General features: G+C 43.2%; 3 protein-coding genes across 3 annotated transcripts; 2 read left to right on the top strand and 1 right to left on the bottom strand.

Annotated features, from left to right (window-relative positions):
* Positions 1-168: 168 nt before the first annotated feature.
* On the top strand, positions 169-16,046 carry LOC118417713 (DNA replication licensing factor mcm4-A-like). The gene is made up of 21 exons (XM_035823382.1): positions 169-271; positions 1,208-1,299; positions 1,793-1,984; positions 2,750-2,831; positions 3,120-3,204; positions 3,934-4,146; positions 4,586-4,681; positions 5,692-5,830; positions 6,180-6,422; positions 7,246-7,330; positions 7,889-8,032; positions 8,815-8,903; positions 9,325-9,427; positions 10,031-10,207; positions 10,768-10,861; positions 11,566-11,720; positions 12,375-12,492; positions 13,011-13,207; positions 13,546-13,590; positions 14,170-14,380; positions 15,107-16,046. Exons 2-21 carry the CDS (start codon positions 1,230-1,232, stop codon positions 15,197-15,199), a joined length of 2,631 nt encoding a protein of 876 aa, XP_035679275.1. The 5' UTR covers positions 169-271; positions 1,208-1,229; the 3' UTR covers positions 15,200-16,046.
* On the bottom strand, positions 15,864-19,277 carry LOC118417715. The gene is made up of 2 exons (XM_035823383.1): positions 19,191-19,277; positions 15,864-17,947 (listed from the first exon to the last, which is right to left on the bottom strand). The coding sequence occupies exon 2, from the start codon at positions 17,920-17,922 to the stop codon at positions 16,804-16,806; it is 1,119 nt and encodes a 372-aa protein (XP_035679276.1). The 5' UTR covers positions 17,923-17,947; positions 19,191-19,277; the 3' UTR covers positions 15,864-16,803.
* Positions 19,278-23,104: 3,827 nt separating this feature from the next.
* On the top strand, positions 23,105-25,118 carry LOC118417521 (kelch-like protein 15). Its single transcript, XM_035823105.1, has 3 exons — positions 23,105-23,209; positions 23,766-23,987; positions 24,582-25,118. The coding sequence occupies exons 1-3, from the start codon at positions 23,105-23,107 to the stop codon at positions 25,116-25,118; spliced, it is 864 nt and encodes a 287-aa protein (XP_035678998.1).
* The last annotated feature ends 451 nt before the right edge of the window (positions 25,119-25,569 follow it).

Genomic DNA, 25,569 nt, shown 5'->3' with positions numbered 1-25,569 from the left:
AAAATTTCGTGATTTTTTTTATAACTTGAATTTAGATTAATTTTTACAATTATTATGGATACCAAATTTTATCAAAACGAAATATTGTGTAATGAAATACAGCTTATTCTAAAGTTTTTATGAAAATTGCGCTACCTTTGACCTAAATACTAATCACGTGACCATTTTCCCGCGAAATTTGCACACGTGATTTAAATTCGCGGGCTGGGAGAACAGAGAAGAAAGACTTCCAAGATTCGTACCACGTTTAGTGTGTGAATTTATCCGCCAGGTAAGGACATTTGTCGTACAATATCTCTATCATATGTTCATGAATGTGTAAAGGATCCACTGCGAAAATTGCGTGTGTTTCGAGTGAATAGTTTTTGCGTGGTTGGCAGGCGAATGTGGCGGTCGCATGGACGAAAAAATATATGGCGACCTACCTTTTGTAAAGCAACTTGAAATTTCAAATTTTCAGATTTCAGTACCTCGATATCAACGTAGTCTAACCCAATGTGATACGCAGGATTTTCTTGTGTTCATTGATTTTGTAGCGTATTCCTTTCATCCGTGTATTTATATTGGAAAAATAAAGAAGGCTGGCCATTTTTGTTTCCTTCATAAACTTCCAGAAAAAAATTATTATAAATTTTCACAGACATGAAAATATGCTGAATTGCCATTCTTTTTAGTAAAATTTCCTTTTGAGTTCCTTTCCAGTTTGATTTTTTTTTAAATGGCCAACTGATGGAGTCATCATATCATATTTTTATTACCTCATTTATACCTCATATATATATTGTTTATCTATAGATTATTTGTATTAGTACCAATAGTATATGTATAATACAACACAAGTTCTGTTCTGCCCACCCAAATTATAGTAGGACATGACCCACAGGAAGGCCGGGACCGAGCGCGATATACAGAACACCCTGTGTTTATTTGATAGATATCATGCAAACTTGAGGAAACAAGTTAATTGCAAAAAAAGACAAAAAAATGTGACATTGATGTTCAACATGTCAATTCAAACAAACAAAATGGGCAAAGAAAAAAATTCTGTCCATTTGGTTCAAGAACAGCGTGACACGGGCTGTATTCTCTTATTTTTTCTTGTTGGTTGACAAGTTATTAGTATTACCTGGTCCAGACCGCCCATGTCATTATCGTGGCCCAGGTGTGACACTCTTATGTTTTCTTATTGGTTGTTGAATCGTTACAGTTTTCCTGATCTCATCTACAAGATGTCTTCACCGAGAAGCACACCGAGCCGCAGGGGTGCACAGAAGAGGGGCAGAGGGGGAGACGATACGCGTGAGTATTCACAAGATCACGCCATGGTGGCATTGTGGTCGTTGACCAAGTAGCAGAATCTGACAAGTCCTGGGGGTCAAATCCCTAGATTTTACGTTTATTTTTACTATTGAAACATTACCAATTTTAGTAGAAATTGTAATGAAATGGAGGTTATTCTAAAGTTTGTATGAAAATCAAGTTACGTTTGACATTAGTGCTAGTCACGTGACCATTTGCCCACGAAATTTGCAAGTGTGATTTAAAATGACAAGATGTTACCTAAACCAACTATCAAAGTCCTTCCCGCGCCTAATGGCACATAGGGCGGCACCCATCTCTGTTTCAGTAGCCCTGGGCCACACAACCTTGTGCAATCACTACAGCAGGGGGCTAGTCCGCTGGCAGTAGTGTGTGTGCAACTGCCATACTCTTTCCAAAATTCTCTGCCCACTTGGCCATTGCACCGGTCTCCTCAACTCAAACCAACTGTAACAACTTCTAACCCTCGCAGCTTCCCGGCGCAGCACTCGTAGTACCCGCAGTACGGAACCGTCGTCCCCGCCTTCCCAGCCTGCACCGCTGGACTCCTCCCCGAGCGGGGGGCTCGCCCCTCTGCCGTCGTCGCCCCCCTCGCAGGAGCAGCGTCAGAACGTGCACGACACATCGCTGTTCTCAAGCCCCGCAGCCTCGCGCGCTGGAGCAGGTAAGTCTTCAAATGGTTCTTGTTTTTTAAGCCCCCTTTGTAGACTTGTAATGGAACTAAAGCTATTGTTTTTTAATGAACTAAGTTCACTGATGAAGGATAGGGAGGAGTAGAGAAGGAGGGTCCAGCATGCTTCCCGAGTTGGCATCTGATGATGTCCTCGACTGACTGACTAACTGAATGTTTAAAATGTCTTAAGTTTAGATTTATAATTAGGAAAAGTTGCAATTGCTTTCAAGGTCCCCCCTGGACTTAGACATATCACTAGTGAATATAAGAATACTATAGTGTGTCGCTGTTCTCCAGCCCTGCCGCCTCGCGTGCTGGAGCAGGTAAGTCCACATTACCACATATAGTTCTTGTTTTTTAGCCTCTTTCGCAGACTTCTTAATTTATTCTTTATTTCAGGCACTCACCAGCCCATAAGACAAACGTGAAAAACATAGAATATGTACAAGACAGCATTTTAAAATATCCCAGAAATATTATAGCTATGTACAGAGGAGCCGCCAGAGATTGCTGAAGAATAAATTGCAGTAGAATGAGTTTCTCAATCTAGGAAAGGAATGTGGGAGGAAATTTGCTGTGGAAAGTCTGCTTGAAGTAAAAACACTTGAGGCTATTCACATTGACATGGGAGGTTCTGTACATTGGGTCCAGATTTCCTTGGTTGGTTTTAAAAGCACAAAGCTATATTTTATGGTTTGTGAATTTCATGAAAAATCTAAGTAGATGAAAATGTGTTTTTTCTTCTGTGTTTTCCAGCTGCGAGTGAGATTGACCTGAGTTCACCCCTGAACTATGGCACCCCCAGCTCTCGAGTGGGCAGCACACCCAGGGGCAGTGTGTATCCTTTTTATGCAAATGAAGCATTTGAAAATGTTGGCAATGTTTGAAATACTGATAGTGAAATAAGGACTTCAGTGTATACAGGTTTTTCATTTGATATCATTGCGCCATGTTGGATTGCAGCGTATGTTTATCACAGACACCAACATGCTGCTGCTACAATCTAGTTGTCTGCCAAAGAGGTCGCCAGTGGGTCGGCTTGGTGCCGCTTACTTAAGGAACATTTCATCATGATGATGATACAGTGTCCACACATGTTTTGCCCAATCCTTGACCATTTTTATAGTGCGGGTACGCCAAGATCCCGCGTGCGTGCCGATATCAGGAGCGAACGCAAGAGGAGGGAGGTCAATCTGGCATCCGAAGCCCAGGTAGATATATTTATCTATTCATTTTGATAATTTTGTTCACAGTGAACAGAGTCATAGGCTGTCAGTTAATGCTGTCAGTGATATTTTGTTTAATTTATCTTTAATTGATGGATCTCTGTTGAGTCACCATTTTGTGTCTGTAATGTGTCAAGAATTTGATTATCTCTCTGTTTTTCCTATTGATATTGAGTCACCATTTTGTGCACATAGGTGCAAGCACTACAGCAGGGGGGCTAGTCCACAGGTAGCGTAGTGTGTTTAGCTTCCATACTCTTCATCTTAACAACAGAGAAAGAAGTATGTACCATTTTACCATTTGGTATGACCCGGCTGCAGCATCCAGTCTTCCTTGGTGGTCTCCCATTCAAGCACTGACCCAACTTAACTCCTGAGATCAAGGGATCGGGTATATCAACACAATCAGCTTGGATCTAAGACTAAGAATATCAGTATTTTGCATCATTGTTTGTAGTTATGGATCATTACCAAATGCTGACTACTCCTTGCCGGCCATGTGGCTCGTAGTAAAGAGCCAGCCTGAAAACTCTAAGAAACGTGTTGGTTGCCCAAGGCTAACTTTGAAGAACATTGAGTCAGAAACTGGTCTAGATGGTCTGTAACTTCTCACAGGGATGAAGACAGACTGTTCTGGAAGACAAACGTCACTTGTTGCACCTCAGAGGATGACTAATGATGATGATGATGATGTTTTCTGTCTGTTACACACAGGGTCCGCCTGATGGGACGGAGCCGTCGGGCGCGGTGACCAGCGACCAGCCCAGCGGCCCTCAGCTGGTGATCTGGGGCACGGACGTGGTGGTCAGCCACTGCAAGGACAAGTTCAAGCGCTTCCTGGCGCAGTACGTGGTTCCTTCTCTGGATGAGGACGAGATGGAAGGCATCGATGTCAAACAGCCGCTCTACATGCAGAAACTGGAAGAGGTGGGTTGGAAGACACTTAACGTGTTTTCTTGAATAAAGTACTCACTTTCTTAACTTTGCAAAGGTCAAAAGGTTTAAGATGTATGTTTGATTCCTAATTTGTATTGTAAAATATTGTGTCTGTTCTAGATGGCTATGTCTGCAGACCCCTTTCTGAGTTAAATCTGTGCAATGCCACGTGCTGTGGAAAATATGAACAAATAGCGGCCTAAAATCTACAATGTGTCATGGATGTATGAGATGTTTGCTTTCTTCATCTTGTTAAAATCGTTGCTATATCTGCAGACCTCTACCTGAATTAAGTCTGTGCAAATGCCGCATAATGTGGGAACTATGTGAATATAAACAAAGCCTGGCTGAAAATCTATAATATTTCACGGATGTCTGAGATGTTTGATTCTTATTCATCTTATAAGAATTGTCGTTGTGTCCGTTCCAGGTTGCCATATCTGCCGACCCCTTCCTGAACGTGAACTGTGGTCACCTGAAGGAGTTTGACGCCAACCTGTACCGACAGCTCATCTGCTACCCACAGGTAAGGGAAACTCCTTCTAGTACTAGTATCTTGCAAAATTCATTTTTTTACAGGAAAAGTTTTCTAAGATTCATTTGCCCAAACCAACTTTTCACTTCCCCAAAAGTTACATAACATTATTCTGTCTTTTTAGTTCCAGCAATTTGTTTATCATTGGCTCTATTTTTCTGTGGTGACCAATGTTTGATACCATGACTGGGGAAAATAACATGTACATCGAAATCTGGTGGAAAAATCCAATTTATGTTTTAGTCCTACAGTTTTGTGACTTTCCCAACTCAATGCATACACAAGAATCAAAGCAGTAAAAAACATAAACTTTATATTGTAGTTTTGATGATCTTAAGAAGCAGATAATGACATAGTTAACGGTATCCTTATAATCCATATAGGAGGAACAACTGAAAACAGATATAAGCAGCAACTGATAATGCTCTGTACATAGCTCTAACGTGCTTGTGTTCTTATACGATCTCAGGAAGTCATCCCGACGTTTGACGTAGCCGTGAACGAGCTGTTTCTAGAGAATTTTTCACTATTACTTCACATCCCATTGTTGAGTTTAAATCTCAGCAAAGCCAGTACATAGCTCTAACAGGACTCAAAATACTTTTTTCTGCATACCTGCACAACTCTGAATTTAGGAAGTATGGATCTTAATAGATTTGTTGAGGAACCACTTTTATAGTTGATAGGTGGTAAAAGTCATTGCAGCAAATAACAATCCACACACACCTACATCATAGGACATAAAACCAAGTACATGGAGCAGAGCAAGTTAGGTGCAGGTAGACATCAGAAATACCTGCACAGCTCCAATTTTACCTGCATTTCGAGCCCTGACGTAGCTTTAATGCGCTTGTGTTCCAATACGATCTCAGGAAGTCATCTGACGTTTGACGTTGCCGTGAATGAGCTGTTTCTGGAGAAGTTTTCACTTAGTACACATCACAACCCACTGTTGAGTTCAAATCTAGCTCTAACGTCCTTGTGTTCTGATACGATCTCAGGAAGTCATCCCGACGTTTGACGTTGCCGTGAACGAGCTGTTTCTGGAGAAGTTTCCTGACACGAACCTTGAGCAGCAGGTGCAGGTGCGCCCGTACAACGTGGAGAAAACCACCAACATGAGGAACCTCAACCCTGAAGGTACGTTATCTACATGGAGAAAATAGTACATGTAACTCTAGCTGTAGTCTTGTACATGTAGGCCTAGTAGTAGTAGATACAAACTTATGAGTCATTCAGATGTGGCAGCCATCTTGGATTTTCCTGGGGTGATCCGGGGTCATGCACCAAAACAATGGCCTACCTATACTCTAATACTGTACATGCTTTCAACTAGGTACTCTCCTATCCTGCTTCAATTTGGTTCATAACCCTGCATCTGGAACTGGCTCTATTGGACATAGCAGTAGTTTTCTTTTTGTCTATAAGCATGATGGGATTTTGCTGGAAGTTCAGGGCTTACTTAAAGAGCTTTCTTCTTTTTTGATAGACATCGATCAGCTGATCACGATCGGCGGGATGGTCATCCGGACATCAAACCTGGTTCCGGAGATGATGGTGGCGTTCTTCCGCTGCCACGTGTGCCACTGGACCTGCACCGTGGAGATCGACCGCGGGCGCATCGCCGAGCCCACGCTCTGCCGCAACTGCAGCACGCAGCACAGCATGGCGCTGGTGCACAATCGCTCGCAGTTCGGCGACAAGCAGATGGTCAAGTTACAGGAGTCTCCGGGTAAGTCCTGCAGTACAGAAGAAAACAGAAAGGTGGCATAGTTGAGTTGTGCACAATCGATCGCAGTTCGGCGACAAGCAGATGGTCAAACTTCAGGAGTCGCCAGGTAAGTTAAACGTACCGTTGCAACACAAAAGAAAATGCAGGTAAGTTTGATTTCCTCCTGCTTACAGCAGAAAACAGAAAAGTGGTGTAGTTGAGCTGTACACAGCATAGCACTGGTGCACAACCGCTCGCAGTTCGGCGACAAGCAGATTGTCAAGCTACAGGAGTCACCAGGTAAGTCCTGCAGTACAGAAGAAAACAGAAAGGTGGCATAGTTGAATTGTGCACAATCGATCGCAGTTTGGTGACAAGCAGTTGGTCAAGCTACAGGAGTCGCCAGAGGTAACTTCCCCCTGTAATACAGCAGAAACAGATAGGTAGAGTAGTTGAGCCATACAGCGTTGCTGTCATTACAATAATTATTGCTTGTAGTTTGGTGACAGATTACGTTGATGAAACTTAGACATCCAGGTAATAAGATATGTCAAATAGCAACTACTTAAGTAACTGGATAGGATTTTGGAAACGGTCAGATGTTTGAGACAATTGTTCTTTCGTCAGTGACACCGAAGAGATCTTGTTGGAAAGCAGGTTTTATATCCTATCGACCTTATACAGATTAATCAAACTACAGAAGTCCCCAAATACATATACTACAAGATACTGATGCTGATGAAATAGATGAATAATGTTTTAGTTATCCTTCAGAAAACAGAAAGGTGGAGTACTTGATTGTGTAGTCTGAATTAACCTTGGATCCTTCTTGTTTGTTCCCCAGATGACATGCCCCCCGGCCAGACCCCCAACACCACCATGGTTTACGCTCACAATGACCTGGTGGACAGCGTACAGCCAGGAGACAGGTACCCAGTTTTGTACTTGATAGACTTGTTGAAGGATATCGGAGTTCTCTTTTACACAACAAGTTAATCTCACCTTAGCTAACGTTTCAATAGCTGTCAGACATCTTCTTCAGAGCCTCTAACTGGAGTTCTGCTTCTTACCGTTATATGTGGGTGGCGCTTTTGCGGCGAGAACACAATCCCAAGCGTGGCTGAGACAAAAACTATGAAGATAAAGCTGCCAGGATTATCTGAAGATTAACAGTGCTTCGTAGAGTGGGAAGTACATAGAAAATTTACTTGCCCAAATTAACTTTTCACAAGTATTTCAATTCCATCAATGGAATTCTTTTATTGTTGGCTCTATTTTTCTGTGTTGACCAGTGCTTGATGCTATGACTGTGAAAGGTAACAAATATATCGAAATCTCTCACGGAAGAATGTAAATTTAACCATCGGACAAGTGGCGTAGGACATGCACTTGCCCGATCAGTAATTTCACTTGCCCTGGACATCGGACTAGTGGACTTGTTCAACCCTGGCTTCTTGCAGTAAAGAAAATGACATGTTTGACTCCAGGGTGATGGTGACCGGTATCTACCGCGCCACCCCGCTCCGCCCCAACCCTCGCCAGCGAAATGTCAAGGCCGTGTACAAGACACACATCGACGTCATCCACTTCCGCAAGTTCGACACCAAGCGCCTCACCGAGGACAAAGACGGGTGAGACCGCCATCTTGGAACTGTTTGTTTCTTTCTTTCTTTTGCCAAACCAGCAGAAAACCTTCAGGCATAGCACAAAATGTAAAAGTTGTATTAGAACTCGCTGTAATGTTTTATCCACTCACACTAGGAAGGACGCCAAGTCTTTTAAGTAAGTGTGGTGGAAACTTGAACATGCTCAAAAATGTGGCCCTCCTTAAATGTGGGCCCCATTTTATATCCCACCCGAGAGGACTAAGTATTCATTTTCACCTGAGTCTTGTGAGGAAATAGGTGTGAAGTACCCAATATTGCAGCTTGGTAGAGATTCAAACCAAAAACCTTCAAAGATCACCTTGCTGTCCTATCTCAACTTCCATTGAAAAAAAGATTTATAGAATGTTTTAGTATGTTTTAACTGTTCTCACTGCTTTTTGACGTTTCACAGAGGTACAAAAATGTCGGAGGACTAAGATACTGGCTGTTCTTTGACTAGAGGGTTACTGTAAATGCATTTAAGTTCGCGGGGATTTAATTTCGCGGTAGCGGGAAAAGTCTTTTTCGCGATGGTTTTAAGTTCGCGGTTACACCATAGACTGCAGTCTAATACCATAATGGAAAACTGTTTGCGGTGGTTTTAAGTTCGCGGCGAAGTGGTCACCACAAAAACTGCGAACATTAATCCACCGCAAACATTTCTGCATTTACAGTAGTTGGTTGTACAAAGTCTCCTCATACCATTAAAAAAAAACATTTAAAGAAATGTGTCTGAATTGTTCTTACTTCATTTTGATGTTTCACAGAGGTATGAAAATGTCGGAGGACCGAATGGCAGAGCTGAAGGAACTGTCGCAGCAGGGGGATATCTACGAACGCCTGGCTCGAGCGCTCGGTAAGAAACACAAAGATAGAGAGGTACTTTTCCTTGCAGTTACTGGTGAAAACAGATAGGAGGAGTTGTTGAGTTATACCAAGAATGTATGACATGGAAAAATTGATGATTGATGATTAATCAGGGCTGTCTACATTTTAAATTTTTTTCCATCCCACTCATTGTTTGGGAGACCATGGTGTTGATTTCCCTTGTAAAAGCTGTTGTTTTTAGCTAATGAAAACACATTTTTATAAATTTATGTACTGAAGTTCAGATTTTTGGGAAGGATTAGGTTAAATTTTTGTCTGTCCCAACAAGCAACCCAGTAATTATTTTGTATTTTTTGTGAATTCTGTTACTACTGATTGGTTTTACTTTCCAGTTATGAAATATTGAATGTTGATCAAGAAAAGTTTGTTTTTTTTCTTCTGTGTACCAGCCCCCAGCATCTATGAAAATGAGGACATTAAGAAGGGCATCCTGTGTCAGCTGTTCGGCGGTACCAAGAAGGACTTCACCGAGGCTGGGCGGGGGAAATTCAGGTAAAATTCTGAGTCAACAACTTTGTAGCTAGTACCAAAAGTGATATATCTTGCAACCATGTTTTCTCCAATGCATTTAAGAACCCAAACAACACATAGCCGGCTATATGTGAAGGTCAGCTGTTCCAAATGCTGTCTGACCCCCTCTCAGGTCTCTCCTTTTTTTGTTGCGTGGGATTGACTTTGTCAATTCGGATGTTGACGTAAAGCCGGAAGCCCTATAGCAAAGCAAGCTTTAAACATCTTTACTTAAAAGAACCCCACATACTTATCGAGAAGTGAAGGGGTGACACAGGGTGCTTGGCAAAAAAATGCCATATAGCTCTAAATTATATGGCATCTCTGTTTCTGTAGCCCTGGGCGACACAACTTTTTGTGCAATCACTACAGCTATAGCTAGTCCAGCTGTAGTGGTAAGTGTGTTCGCCTTCCAACGCTTTAGTCTTTCTCAAATGCTAACTGCTGAGCAGAGAAAGCAGTATGTTCCATTTTTTAAGTCTTTGGTATGACTCGGCCTGCCAAATTCAATGCAAACACTCTGCCATTTTAGCTATTGTGCTATCTAAGCTTCAGATATTGGCTGACACTTAGTTTTCATTTCAGGTCGGACATTAACGTGCTCCTGTGTGGCGACCCCGGCACCAGCAAGTCCCAGCTGCTGCAGTACGTGTACAAGATCATGCCCCGCAGTCAGTACACGTCGGGGAAGGGCTCCAGCGCCGTGGGGCTCACCGCGTACATCACCAAGGACCCGGAGACCAGGCAGCTCGTGCTGCAAACGTGAGAAACTCTCGCATCTTTCATTTATTAGAAGTCGTTCATCTACATTTACATATATATATATACCCCAAAATGGCATCGTAGGGGGGGAGTTGAGGTCCCGGGTTAGGGCGGGCAGGCCGCCTGCCTGGCATGGAAGCGCTCAACATTGGGAGCACTTACAACCATGCCAGGCAGGGCGTTCCACTCAGGGATGGTAAGTGGAAAAAATGAGTTTTTATATGTGTCGGTATGGGCAAAGATGGGCTGGTATTTGTAGTCGTGGCTTCCCTGGGTGCGCCCTTCTTAGCGTGTGTTTTATAATATAATATTTTTAAAGGCATTAAACTTTATGCCTACTTAAGCACCCTATTGGCAACTCAATTGTACACCCCTACTGTAATGGTCAAAGGTCTATAGAAATGGGTACACATAAAGGATTTAACTTGTACATGTACACAATCCCTCACACTCACTCACAGTATCCCCACTATTTTGGTGTTCTTTTTTGTATATTGTGTAAGTTTGTTTTAACATCAAGGTGAAAAAAATGAGGCTAACACTACCTTGTGTAATTCCAGAGGAGCGCTGGTGCTGAGTGACAACGGTGTGTGCTGTATCGATGAGTTTGACAAGATGAGCGAAAGCACCCGCTCTATCCTACACGAAGTCATGGTAAGCATACATTCGAAATATTGGTTATTTCAGTCCCAAAACAAAAGAGCCACATTGCTGAAATACAGGTACGGATGCCAACATAGCAGTAGTAGTAGTAGTCCCATAGCCATTTTTAATCAGCCGTAGGGGCAGCACAACATGTTATGCTGTATCAATAGGCATTTTATTCCTATCTCCTCCTGGGGCATGGTGAATGATGTAAATCACCATGTGGCTGATACAACACAAAGGTTCGCCAGGCCTCCATCCGGGTGATTTGTAGTGAATCACCAACTCCAAACAGAATGGTTTGTTCCATCGCACACCACACCATCGCATGTGTTGGGGTTCTTTAACGTGCATGTGGTATGGCTATCCCCAGACACGGAACCTCCATTTTACGTCCACGTCACTGTCCAACATAGCAGTTGACAGCTGTACATTCTATTTGGGGGGGAGGGGAAGGAGGATAGTGAAGATCTCCATTCAATATCTCAGACATCTTCAAATTTGTTAAAACTGAAGCTAGAAAGAAAATGATTTGATGCCAGCTAAAGTCACACTATGTTGGCATATTTGTGAACAATCTTTATTAATCTGCTAGATAACAGTTACTTAAGCAACTGCACAGAGTTTGGAAATTGCTTGAGTATCTGTCATCTACATTTTCACCTGGAAGTCTAACCTCATTGATGTATTTTTATTGATGTTTTTACCAACAGGAGCAGCAGACGTTGTCCATCGCCAAGGCGGGTATCATCTGTAGTCTGAACGCGCGTACGTCCATCCTGGCGGCCGCCAATCCCGTGGAGTCACAGTGGAACCCGAAGAAGAACATCATCGAAAACCTGAACCTTCCTCACACTCTGCTGTCCAGGTAGGGGGAAGGGCTGTGCTCTTTTGTTGTCTGTTGTAATTTTGAGTAAGCAATAAGGAAAAGGATTCAAGGATTAGTTAGCAAGATATAGGAATAGCAAGGTACACATGTAAGTAGAATTAGGGAAGGGGAAAAGATATAAGTATGATCATGTTCTTTGTTCTTCTGACATTTGGAATATATTATGAAGTCAAGAAAGCTTCTAACAAAGATGGTGCTGCAAAAGAAAAAACAATGGCCATGATCACAAAGACTCCAGGAAGAATAGTGTTACAATATTATGTATGCTCTAATTGAGATCTGAATAAAACAAACAAACAAACAATAAAGAAAATCAAATAAAGCAAGGGATGGCATGCAAAGGCCAGTAGGAAACAGAAAGGGAAGAAAAGTAGACTGCAAATGTCACGAGATGACAGCGTGATCACCCCTGTAGTGGAGACCATATGTGGAGGGGTCGTAGAAGAGACACGGGGCCGTGGGAAGGATTCGAGCGAGGGACGGCTGTGGGGTAGGACGTGTCCAGATTGATTGAGCAGAGAATAAAGTTGATCTCTAACAAATATTATGGCTCTCTCCTGACTCCTTGACTCACTACCTGGCCACCGTGACACAAACAAGTTCTTAAGACTTGATTTTTCTGTCTCTGTTTAGGTTTGACCTGATCTTCCTGATTCTGGACCCTCAAGACGAGATCTTCGACCGTCGTCTGGCGAACCACCTGGTGTCTCTGTACTACAGGAGCCCGGAGGAGGAGCAAGCTGACGAGATGGTCAGTAACATAAACGATTTTACATAACTGCTCAGGTGAAAGGATGTTAACTCCTGGGTTCTTTTGGAATTCCGCTACAAGAGTTCCTCACAAGAAGTAATGAGACACCCAGACACAGGATATTTCTGCACGCACACCGGACGGTTACTTGCACACCAATACCACTCCATCCCAAATGTCTTGTGCACTGACTCGACTCGACTTAACTTTACTGTCTGAACAAGCAAGCTGTCCTGGCTTTTATTTCTGATTTATAACTGCCTGGCTGTATACCCATAATGGGTATCAGTCTACTATTCACAATGCTACAGCCTGGCCAGGAGCCATAGGCTTCGAACAACCCAGATGACTATGGTAGAATATACTAATGTCTAGAGCATAAATACTTCATTCCTTTGGTGGGATGAGGGGGGCAGCAAGAAGATAGCACTGACATGACCAAGGATGAAAGGATGGGTAGAGTGCACGAGAAAGTGAAAAATTTAAACTTTGTAACACAATCCCTAACATTCCAACAGGACATGAGCCTGTTGAAAGACTACATCAGCTACGCCAGGACCAACATCCAGCCCAAGATGAGCGAGGAAGCCAGCCAGGCGTTCATCCACGCTTATGTGGAGGCGCGGAAGCTGGGCAGCGGGCACGGTAACGTGTCGGCGTACCCGCGCCAGCTGGAGTCGCTCATCCGCCTGGCAGAGGCACACGCCAAGATCAGGTGCGTTTTCAGACCTGAAAATCTAAAATGACTAGAGAAGTTCAATGTCGTTTAGTTATCATAAGTTGCTATGTGAACTCTTAAAAAATTATATAAATTTCATTTGTACATAAACTCAATCGTGAGAGGCAATGGGAAGTTCAAAAGAAAATAAGCGATCATGTTGATTATTGTAAAAAAATTCCCCTAGCTCTTTCTGCCATCTATGGCTAATAGTTGACTATGGCTTGTTGCCAAATGTCATGTTAGTTGGAAACTTCTGTAAGTACATCTAATTTATATTGCAGAAGATCTTTTGATGTTCTTATACTACTTTCCCTCCCATTTTCCCACTGTAGGTTTTCCAATGTTGTAGAGTTGGTTGATGTTGAAGAGGCCAAAAGGTAAATTTTCCATTCATAAAAAGACAATTGCATATAACGTGTGTGTGTGCGTGCGTGTATGCATGTGTGTGTGTCTGCAATGCCTAATATACACAATGTAGTGTTGCAACCAAAGTTCTCCAATATGGGAAAGGTAGTCTTCCATCTGTTATTCTGTTGTTTAACCACAGCAAGACAATCACAGCTATATGGAAACTATCTCAATGAACAGTTTCATCACCTTGCAAATGATTGGATAACAACCAACATGTCAGTGATCGTTTGTTACCTTCCTCAGCACAATACTTGACTGCAACTAGGTGTCAAGTCTATATAAAAATTATAGATTTATCTTTTTTATAGGGGAAGGGCTAATGACCTCAACCTACATGTTTGTATAAAGATATACCTTGTTACGCAAGGAAACTTGCAGGCCTTTGTGTGCCACTAGGCACTACAAGGGTCTCAATGAACGAACAAACAAACAAATATTTCTATATATGAACACAGTCTTAAATTCCACAGTTGCACTATTATAATCTGCATATATACAGGATAAGACTATTACCTATGACACCACTTTCATTAATTCTCCGACAGACTCCACCGCGAGGCGCTGAAACAGTCCGCCACAGACCCGAGCACGGGCGTGGTCGACATCAACATCCTGACTACGGGCATGAGCGACGCCGCGCGCAAACGGCGCCAGGAGATAGCACAGGAGATCATGAAATGGTGGTCGGCCAACAACAAGCCGCGCACGGCGAAGTCGCAGGTTATCTACGACGCGATTAGGGCCGCTTCAGAGGGGGTTAGTCTTTGTTTTTATTTCTTTGTGATGTTCTTGCTTGTTTGTGTTGCAAAAATCAGCAAAGCTGCCACATGTCAACATTCAATTCACTCAACACAAGGATGGACTGTGGCTCAATGTGTGCCATGCTCAAGGTGTCGCTGCCTTATAACATATGAGACCTCTGGCTTTACATACAAGTCAAGATGACGTTCCTAACCAAAGCTAAATGCTCATTTTTACCATAGTCCAGTGGGAAAATTGGGTTTAACATAGAGATTCAAACTCATTAGCACAAGAGTCAACTACCATAACCCTTGGTACGCAATGATACCATCCGGTCTCGAGTTAAGATGGCAGCCCAAGTGTCCCTGTCACTCATCGCTTGGAGGATGCTGTCAACCTCCAGGCTGGTGTAAGAAGCTATATATGAGCTTAAGATGAAAAGTTTGTTTTTGCGTAGTCATTAACATGTTTGTGTGTTGTTCCAAAAATGGGTTGTGGGTCACATAGGCCAGTCCATTTTGCATAGGTAAGGATGTTCAGGAAGAGTACATTCTTAGTGGGGGGCTTTTTTGAAGAATCCATTTTGGAGCAGGATGATGTTTTGGGAAAGGTCCATTTCTGCAAAAGGTTGGTATGGAACAGTACATTTTTGCATTGGGATGGGGATGGATTGAAATATGCTGTATTTGCTGACGAGCAAATGTTGGCTTTCTAGTTACCTGTTTGTGTGTTGTTCCCCAGTACCTGCCCCGAGACCTGTTTGACGAGGGCGGACATCTTCTTCAGGAGGACGGCAAGGTCATCCGCACCGGAACCACCTTCCGATTCATGTGATTCAAGATGGCGTCTCCAACGTGACCTTGACCTTTCTGAAGATACTTGGGGGGGGAACTTATGTACTTTCGCTTCATGTGATTAGTCATATGACGTCTTCAACGTGCCCTTGATCTTAGACGTGCCTTCTAAAGATATTTGCGGGGGAACTTATGTACTTTCGCTTCATGTGATTAGTCATATGGTGTCTTTAATGTGGCCTTGAACTCGAAAAGTGCCTTCTAAAGATATTTTGGGAAACTTATGTACAGAATTTTCTTTCTTCATAACTGCTTACAGGTTTTCGGTGGTACTTGTTGTAATGTTAGACATATTTCAAATTTGTAGCAAACTTTTGGATGTATGTAATCAACAGAATGTGATATTTGAGATACATGCAGATTGCAGAATGTTGACTTGATGGTTTGAGTGATGTTGATGATGATCTGACGACTGAAATCATTGTGCCTTTACTCCAGTAATTGTTATAAAATAGAGCACTATAACTATGTCAGATATACAAACTTCCCACCAATGTGTGAATTCAACCAACCTTACGTGTTCAATTACCCCTACATTTAAGGCTTTGTGTGTGTCATCTGTTATACTTGTAATAGGGTGATCATTATTTCAGGAAAAGCTCCATGTTCTTGATACCTTGCCGTATATTTGCCTTATACGTATATTTGTTTTTTTTTGTCTTGAGCATAGACCATGTATTGCTTGTAATGTCCAGAGTATAGAAATGTACTATTAACATAACTATAAAAATGACTTTGCAGTCACATTTGGCAGACGTGTAACTGCTATTCAGAAGTGTAGCAAATGTTATATGGAAGAAATTGTCAGACTGTGAAGTGTTCTTTTGAAGAAACATTTATTAAGTGCAGAAACCATTCTGTTTTTGTCTTTGTTGATATAACATAAGGACACACATATAACTTTCTTCGCAGACGTTCTTTTGTTCTTTAGTGTTCTTTATTTATTTCCATATGTCACATAGATTAAAAACAAATTGATGTACAGAATTGAAGTACATGCGGGGTTGGGCAAAAGCCTATGTGGATTTTCTTGGGCCTCCCCCAGGACTAAATCGCATTAATTATACATAATAAAATTGAGCAAAAAAAAAAGACATAAGTTGAAATCATAACGTGAAGTATACTAATGGAATAGAAGTATTTTACAAATGATCAAAAGAAATACCCACCGAAACTCCCTCACCCAGCATAAAGAACCTTACCCCATGTTGAAAATCATGCACTCCCGCAAAAAAAATAAAAGTCTTGAAAGGAGGCTTGTAAGGACACACCCTTTAGATTACCTGCTTCTGCATAAGAGCCAATTGAGTCATATTTTTAGTACCAAAGCTAATACAGTAGAAACCAACTAATTGCATTACGGCCTATCGCATACTTCGAGGTTCTGCATAAAATTCTGAAAACCCAAACCATTTCCCATTTACCCCATTATAAATGTAATGGTATAATCGCATAAGCCATTCTGGTATACTTCAGGGATCTGCATAAAATAATCAGGTTACATCGCGAATGTACTATATAGTTGTCCAACGTCATAAGATTTGCCTTTTCTAATTGATCTGAAATTCTAAAGGCGTCTCCGGTCTAATAGTGAACATAACCACTCAGTGAAACTGCATTTGAGACACCCTGACTTGCCGCCACTGTGTCGCTTACAGTATAGATACACTTCGCTTGTGTCTCAACCTCGTATGTATCTCTTTTGTAGTTCTTGTACCAGTTGTGTCCAGCCACAAGGGCAATGGAAACAATTATGATCGCAGCTCCGATATATTCCATTAATAATGCTAAAACGCCAAGTGCGAAGTACTGAAAAGCATAAGCTAAAGCCACCGACAGTCCACGCAAAATCTCCACCGTGCTAGCCTTCTGTAGCTTCAAACTGCGATACAGACAAGCTATGGACAGGGTGTACATAATACCCTGACCTGATAACAGGCAAACCACATAAGCGTCCACGCTCCACTTTGGCGTGTTGAATATGTACATTGCTGGGAACACCAGGAGAAAACCTAGACTCTCAACGTAAGCCAGAACATTAAGTTGGGGAGCTTTCTGAAGAAAGGTTCTGCTGAGAACGTTTGTCGTGGCCAGTCCCAGCGTCCCGACGAGAGCGAGGACAATCCCGATGATGTAGTCACGAGTGGCGCTGGTTTGGACGGCGTTGGTCGCCGCGGTTGCTGTGAAGTTTGCTGTTACGTTCCGTAACTGCTCTGAAGAGTTGACCAGATCGGTCAACTCAGTTGTTCGCAGGTGGGTCCCGGCAGCTACAAGCCCGACTGCCGTGACTTGGACCGCCATGCCGACGATATTGACCCAGCCAGCGCGCTCCTTTCGCACCAACCAGGACAGAACAACGGCAAAGAGGGGACTGCTGCCATTGCCGATGGCGATGGTGGCAGCCGGGGGGATGTACAAGTACGACAACACAGTCATCGTTGTTGAACAGACTCTTACAACGCCAGTACCGATGAAACTCCACGTCTGCTTGCGTTTCTGCCCCCTGATTGGTGCTCCACAGATAAACGATAACGGAAGAAAGACGGCCGCGTTAGTGAGTTCGTTCACCAGGACGACCTGGAAGTCAGGGACACCTGCGTTAGCCGCCATTCTTGCCAGGATGGGGAAAACCGAGAATCCAACTGCAGCGATCAAGGCGAAGAAGACCCCCTCTCCGGCCCGGATAAACTCCGTAAGTGCCATGACGATGGTATTGGGTAGTGTTAAGCTGTGGGCGATAAAGAATCCGTAAGTCGTGTGATAGTTTTAATGCTGCGATGAATAAAGCTAAGGGCACAACCCACGGTGTCCTTACTTGCTGTACGAGGAACGCGCGTCGCCCGTACTGGCTCGTACGAGTAGGGGCGAGTCCGCAGCCCGATGGCAGAGAAAGTTCGACATGCACGTAGAGTTCTACGGCGTGTCTGTGTGCTCCCAAATCCGTTGGATTTCGTACCATTTCGTACCGGAGGCGGTACTTACCACTTACGGATCCCAAAAGATTGCCCACTTTTGGCACGTAGATACCACGCAGTTGCACGTACGGCGGGTTGTGCCCTTAGCTTGAGGGAAACATGCAAATGGCAATGGTTGCTTCCGAGGCTTACCGAATATGAAATAGAGCGTTTCTACCGACTTTCCATGCAAAGTATGTGGCTGTATTTATGTTGCAGATTTATGCGAGCTATAAGTAAAATACCTAATTAATGGAAGGTTCTTACATGTTTTAATGTTTGCATCAGAATTTGATGTATGCATAATGTACGCTTAAAGCGCTATTGGCACAGAATCAAGTCATATACCTACCATTACAACACGATGTTGTGGGGGGGGGGGCTAATACTTATGACCCTGAGGGTATAGGAATCTTTGTCTTTTAGGGTCAACCAAAGGTCAGGATGGCCCTTTCTCCTAGTCATTTAGCTCAGGTTTAATACTCCAGATCAGCTGTATCTTTTGGTCCTCCAAAGCTCAGGATAGACTTGTGACCGACGATTTCAACAGAGGAGGTGCTTAGCAGAGCCGTGTGTTTTTACAGATACATGCATGCATGGTACTGGATGGGTCAGTTCACAGGCCACAAACAGTCACGCCTCGTAAAAATTTACTGCTTGTCCGACCCAGTTTCCACCAAAATTTATTGCTTGTCCGAATAAGGCTATGCGACCTAGTTTCAAACGTGGCAACCCCCAAACTCCATTATTAGGTTGTTAAAGATCTTTTGAAAAAAGGCTTCCAATTTGAGGGAAACATGACAAAGACGTGGTGTGAACTTGAGAAACGCATGGCTTCTTTGTGAGGCCATCGCATGAGCTACCGGTAGAGAGTGCAAACTTTGTACATGTTCAAAACGTTGGTAACCACATTTTTGTGGCGGAAATTCAACAATAAACTGTGCTACAAGCTTTATAAAATGTCTTTACTAGTTTTAGTTCTTCGATCAGAACAAAATGAGTACTAAAGAGACCTACTTCAATCGGAGCTTGAGGATTTAGATGTTGCAGGCAAGGTCCAACTAGGCAGCGCACACGTAGATGTGAACATAAGACATGTTTTTTTCTGGTTCTGCCGTGACATCATACGTTAGAGCGATGGCATGTTGCCAAACGCAACAGCCAAGTGCGTTCAAACGTCTTCTTTTTCGATATCTACAGATCAACATATACATTTACCTCCGAAAATAAAATGGCCCTTTTCGAACCAAAGACCAACAAGTAAAGTCATGGGAGATGATTTTGCATTCATTTTCTGTTAGCGTTGGTGGGTAATCCTAACACGTGTCTAACACTTGTCTCTAGGGAGGACAGTGACCTCGTGATTAGGGTTGTTGACACAGAACCAATCGACAACGTGTTCGATTCACAACCCAGAGGTTCTGGGTTCGAAACCGTCGATGTGTCACCGATCTTGTGTCCTTGGGAAAGACACTTTACACGACTTTCATCACTTCACTCAGGTGAAAATGAGTACCTAGCTTCGGTTAGGGCCGTCCCTCGGATAGGACTTAAATGGAGGTCCCGTGTTTGAGGAGAGCCACACCTCTAGCACGTTAAAGAACCGCCACACTTACCGCAAAGAGTAGGGGTCCTTCCCAGTGTGGGTGGATCAGATATTAAAATTCTGTCCGGATATGCAGCTTGTACTGTTCAGTACAAACCTGGAGTGTTACGCCTTAAGGTGGTTTACCGGGTATGCAAAACAAACAAAACCTGGAGTTACTGTGTTCGAATCACTGTCAGGTCCCGATGTGTTGCCCTTGGGAAGAACAATCATATTGTTGTTGTTGTTATTGTTATTGGGTGGGCCGACTACTCTCTCTTCGCAGCCAGGGGCTGAATTGCGAGGAGCTTAAAATAGGCGGGGCTAAATCGCAGGTGTCTGGAGCGAACTGCCTTTCGACGCCACTCAGGTGACCTCAATACGACAGTAATTGCCCCAGGTGCGGCCAAGGTTCTGTAGGTTTTGAACCACTCACACCGGGATGGACCAATATTTTCGATAAGTGTAGTGGGTTCCTTAACGTGCTTGAGGTGTGGCTCTCCCCAGACACTGGACCTCCATTTAACGTCCTATCCGAGGGACGGCCCTAGCCGAAGCTAGGTACTCATTGTCACCTGAGTAAAGTGAGGAAAGTCATGTAAAGTGCCTTTCCCAAGGGCGCAAGATCGGTGACACAAGGGCACTACATCTATTGATTCGAACCCACAACCTCTCGGTCACGGGCCGAACATTCTGCCGCCGCGCCACGCGGTCCCATGTTTGGGTGAATCAAATAAATCTGTCCGGATATGCAGCTTGTACTCTTCAGTACAAACCTGGCGTGTTACGCCACGAGGTAGTGTATCGGGTATGCAATACATGTACAAACAGACAGACTGACTGACTGACAGACAAACTGTGCCCTACATTACTCCGTAAAAATTGAGGCATCAAATATACAATACATGTTCATTTGTATTGTATATTTATATGTCTGTGGCTACGATACCAGCCACGCTGCCTAGTGACCACAGTGTGTTGTTTTGGTTACAACTTGAATAAAGAAATTTTGCCTTGTCTGCCTGTCTGTCTGATAAGAGCATTGCACATCTATCAGAGTATCTGTGGGCTTTTTACTCATGAAGTATAGACCAAATACGACGCCAAGATTCTACGGTCATATTTGCCTCAGAATAACGGGCGCGTAGCTAACGTTTCATCTTTGAATACATATGTGTGATATCGTTAATTCTCAATGTCAATCTCAATCAAATACTGAACAAAACCCTCTAACGTGTTCAACTGTTCATCTCCATTTTTACACTCTGACCATATTGCATTAAAGTCTTCCCTTGGGCCCGTTAAATACTCTAAAAGAGGTCCATGACACAAAACTAGAACACCACAAAATCTTACAAAAAGCAAGAGAACAGCCACGTGCTGGCCATTTGGATGTTGTTCTCTTCTGATGGTCCTTAATGTTTTGCCTCCCAGCAATCCGTGGCCTGCAGAAACTGCGAGATGGCTTCTTGATATCGTTGGAAGGTTGAATCATGACAACCTGAGGTACTTAACCTACATAGACAGACACGATATTGGAAGTTGTGATGACGCAAAACATTTAATCATCTGCTCTATCGCCAACGATTCAGATAAACCAACTGATGAAATATTCTGTGTGACATTCTCAATTTTGTGAAGAAACATTCTCAATTTTGTGAAGAAACCACACGCATGCTCAAAATAGTCATTAGGCTTGTACTTGTATCAGTGATGAACTCGCCCCCCAAAAAACAAAAGAAGCATACGAGGTAAATAATTTCACGTCCAGAATTTGTCCTTAAAAGAGGACAAAGATCCCACAAGGTCATCATGTCGAAACTTGATATTGTTTACCAATAAATTATGTCCCATATTCGGAGACAATCATTCTCTCGGATTAGTTTAAAACATGCTTAGTTTTCGTTTGCCCGCTGGAAGAGCCCAATTTGTCAAATCAAGGATTATCAACATACCTACCCTTTAATTGCATGTAGTTAGGGGTGCAGAAGAACAGAATTTGGTGCGACTGTCAACGCAGTTGATAGTGTAAACTAATAAACTTGAACTTGCCTCAAGTTACCACGTCAAATTTATTGCAGAACTTAAGTGTGTAGCAAGCAGTTCTGAATGAGAAGTCTAATATCTACGTTGTTGTAATCCACAGGGAAAGGAAATAGCATAATGAGTTTAAACGAATGATGAACAGAACGCACAGGAGGCAATATCTACATACCGTGAATCAAATGTTTGCGTCTGATCTGAAATACACACATATAGTACGATGTCCTTTGTGTAAACCATTGCAATATACTGACCTAAGTGTAAGGCCATGAAGGCAAAACATGATTCATAAAAAAAGCGATATATAGTAGTTTTACATGAAACCACATTCCTTATCTTTTGTTTGTTTTCAATATACAACAGGGACATGACATGTCAACAAGAAGCGGTTTTTATCTTCAACACCTTTATTTCACCCAGCACATCGTCTCTGAGTGGCCTGTACGTGTACGTGTGTCATCATAACGTCCCTTTTCTATTTCTATCGCCAAAGAAATGCGCCTAGTTTCCGGGACATTCTCCATACCTTCATGACATCTCGTCGCGTCGTATTTCAAGCGGCCTTGACGAATGCAGCCTGTATTTCTCTGTTTGGAAACTAGACGTGTCCTTACTAAGGTTCAAGATTGTCCCTGTTTAGGCTTAGGCCACAGCAAGTAAATCCTACGGATGACATCCTCTACAGACTCTTAGTCGAAAGTGAGAGGGCGAAAAAACAAGGTGGGTGAAAACAAAACAAAACAAAACAAGATGGTTAGATTTTCGAAATGGACACCATAAACGTTGTGACCATTGAAGAATTCAAAGCGACAAAAAATGGTATCACAGCCAACAAGTCTTTACTTTCTGTGTTCAAGAGGTGCACAAAGTGACACTACTGCGGTACACTGGCACCACCTACCTAGCTATAGTTGACAACTATCATAGAGCATTGGTACCACTTTTACTATCAACTAGTTTCACTTCATTCTACAGTACTAACGTTACAGTCATGGCCATATGTACCTCACTAGTGTCACCTCTATAAGTACAATCAAGGCTACCACACGACACATTTTCCCATTTTGGTAAAAGAAAACTCTTATGTCCTATGACCTACCAACCTGATTAAATTATATTCGTCATTCTGGTACCAGTTTTCCGTCATGTTCAGCATATTCGGAGAGGATATTCTTGTAGTTGTTGTTTTCAATGTCAGACAAAAATAAATGAGCGCGGTGATGTCATCCATAAGATTTACTTGCTGTGGCCTGACCCCAAGTAAAACGCCGGGTCTGCGGGGGACCCACAGTCAGAACGTACCATGTCTGTCACCGAGCGGCATCCGCTGTTCAACCTCAAGTCCCTCCTGGAACACGGGACACTAACGGACGTCACCCTCATCGTGGACGGGCATCGCAAGTTTCAGGTAACTTAGAATAAAAACGTTGAACCGCTGAAGAAAATTTAGCTCTATCGTCATGATTTTGTAAACTGGATCTGACGTACTTTTAGGGTTGTATGCTAATCTCCAAGCGGATCCTACGGTAGCATAAGATAATCTTATGCTACCGTAGGATCTGCTTGGAGATCAAAACAAAAGCTGACATAGGAGTGAAGCCGGCCTAGGAGTGTATATGCTACCGGTGCCAGTCTGACTCCCTTTGGCCGGCTATACTCCTTGGCCAACTTTGATACTACCTTATGGCACTGTAGGATCTGCTTGGAGATTAGTTGCATAGCACAACATACCAGAATCATTTTCAATCCTAAATGTAGTTCCATGGAAAGTATAGAATTGGCGGGTATACTCATGAAATATAATTTAATCAAGACTACCTGTATAAAACGGTTGCAAGTTACTGTTATTTTTGCCGCTGCGATTTTAAGTTAAATCGTTGCAAACGAATGATTATCTATTTCCAGTCCAGTTGGGATTATTTGCTCAAGTATTTTAATGGTGCTTTTGTCACTCTCTCCGTCAGGCGCACAAAGCCGTCCTGGTGGTCTTCAGCGAGTTTTTCCGGACGATGTTTGACGGTCCGCAGTGGCAGGAGGCGTCGTCTGACGTGGTGTACCTGCATGACGACAGCGTGACGTCAGAAGTGACGTCACGTCTTCTCCAGTACGCCTACGACCCGTCCTCCGACCTGGGCCTGACGCGGGAGAACGTGCTGGAGACGCTGGCGGCGGCAGACCATATACAGGTACAGCTGGTCACCTGCCGGGCCTCTTCTTTAAGCAGAGAAGTTGATACATACTAACCAATGTGTTAATTTATCCATATAGCGTTAAATATACTTACATATAATGTAAGCTAAGTTGCTTTATTTGCATCCTGATGTTTGTATGTGACGTTATAGTTGTTATGATGTATACCTTATGTTGCCCTGATGAATATTGTGATGCACGTATTATTTCAGACCATTAAATATTATAAGTACAAAACTTCCCAACGAAAGTGACAATCATGCCATACATCTGCTTTTAGATGATTTACATATACCAGGATGTTCTGTAGAACCTCTATAGAACCTCTATAGAACCCAGGAGGTTCTACACAATCTCCGTAGAACCTTTGTAGAACCAATGAGATTCTATAGAACTTCCATAGAACCTATGAAGTTCTATAGAACCACTATAGAACCAATGAAGTTCTATCGCACCTCTAGAACCAGGAAGGTTCATAGATTGAACATCTTTCGTTCTATAGAAGTTCTTGCTATACACGTCACAAGATTGTTTCATTTTGCATATTTCGTCTAGTTTGAACGACAAATTTGTGTAACCGTTTCCAACAGGCGCCCGCTGCGCTGAAGAAATGCTGCGACTTCGTCAAGTCCGCCATGATGGAGAGCGAAGCGGCGACCTTGAAGAAGTATTTCTGGAAGCTGACGGCGTACGCGGAGAAATACCCGGACTTGTCAGGCTTCCAGGACGACCTGCTGCACCTCTTCGCGAGGAACTTCTGCTCTATGATGGAGCTGAAAGATACTATCGAACTCGCGAGCGCCGAGTGGCTGGGGGCGATGCTGGAGAGAGACGACCTCTGTGCGCCGAGCGAGTTCGCCGTTCTGGAAGCGGTGCTGCGTTGGGTGCGCCACCTTCCGGGAGAGAGAGGTCAGTACACCGCCTCGCTGTTGAGTAACGTGCGGTTTGGGCTGATTCCGAGAGACATGTTGACGAACCCAACCCTGGCAAACGACTCCTGTTTTCCCGGGCTGAAGGAGGCGTGTCACACGGCGGTGCAGTACCACTACCTGCCGCAGGAGTTCCGCCCCTCCGTGTCCTCAGAGTACGACCGCCCGAGAGGAACATCCAAGGTAGGCAGCCAATGATAACGTTCTAAATGAACGTTCTAAATTCGCTCGATGCAAGATTAGACAATGTAGACAATGAAATAAATTTTCTGGTCACATCAATTGTCGAGACTCGAGAGTATTAATCTCCAAGCAGATCCTACCGGTAGCCAAACACACTCCTAGGCCGGCTTCACTTCTCTATCAGCGTTTGATACTATCCTATCATATGCTACCGTAGGATCTGCTTGGAGATTATCCTAGGCCGGCTTCACTTCTCTGGCAGCTTTTGATACCATCTTACGCTACCGTAGGGTCTTCTTGGAGATTAGAGAGTGTGCAGTTTAGTCTTTAGGATGGAAAAGTGACTTCCAGATCGAGTAGATATTAATGCGCGATATTATTAAACGAATTATTAAGTACATAATTCTGTGCACTGCTGTTAGTACTTTTTTGCAAATAACCTTCGGGTATGGTCTGAAATGAGGTA

Source organism: Branchiostoma floridae, chromosome 6 (genome assembly GCF_000003815.2).
Source record: "Branchiostoma floridae strain S238N-H82 chromosome 6, Bfl_VNyyK, whole genome shotgun sequence".
NCBI lineage: Eukaryota > Metazoa > Chordata > Leptocardii > Amphioxiformes > Branchiostomatidae > Branchiostoma > Branchiostoma floridae.
Note: the sequence above shows the minus strand (reverse complement) of the source record. Positions and strands in the feature narration are given on the sequence as shown.

What these genes read in the sequence shown, in the direction of transcription:
- LOC118417713 (XM_035823382.1), top strand. Translation starts at nt 1,230, where the DNA reads ATGTCTTCACCGAGAAGCACACCGAGCCGCAGGGGTGCACAGAAGAGG. An exon ending in CCTCACACTCTGCTGTCCAG is followed by an intron (nt 11,721 to 12,374) that starts GTAGGGGGAAGG and finishes GTCTCTGTTTAG; the next exon opens with GTTTGACCTGATCTTCCTGA. An exon ending in TTAGGGCCGCTTCAGAGGGG is followed by an intron (nt 14,381 to 15,106) that starts GTTAGTCTTTGT and finishes GTTGTTCCCCAG; the next exon opens with TACCTGCCCCGAGACCTGTT.
- LOC118417715 (XM_035823383.1), bottom strand. Translation starts at nt 17,922, where the DNA reads ATGGCACTTACGGAGTTTATCCGGGCCGGAGAGGGGGTCTTCTTCGCC.
- LOC118417521 (XM_035823105.1), top strand. Translation starts at nt 23,105, where the DNA reads ATGTCTGTCACCGAGCGGCATCCGCTGTTCAACCTCAAGTCCCTCCTG. An exon ending in ACGGGCATCGCAAGTTTCAG is followed by an intron (nt 23,210 to 23,765) that starts GTAACTTAGAAT and finishes TCTCTCCGTCAG; the next exon opens with GCGCACAAAGCCGTCCTGGT. An exon ending in CGGCGGCAGACCATATACAG is followed by an intron (nt 23,988 to 24,581) that starts GTACAGCTGGTC and finishes CGTTTCCAACAG; the next exon opens with GCGCCCGCTGCGCTGAAGAA.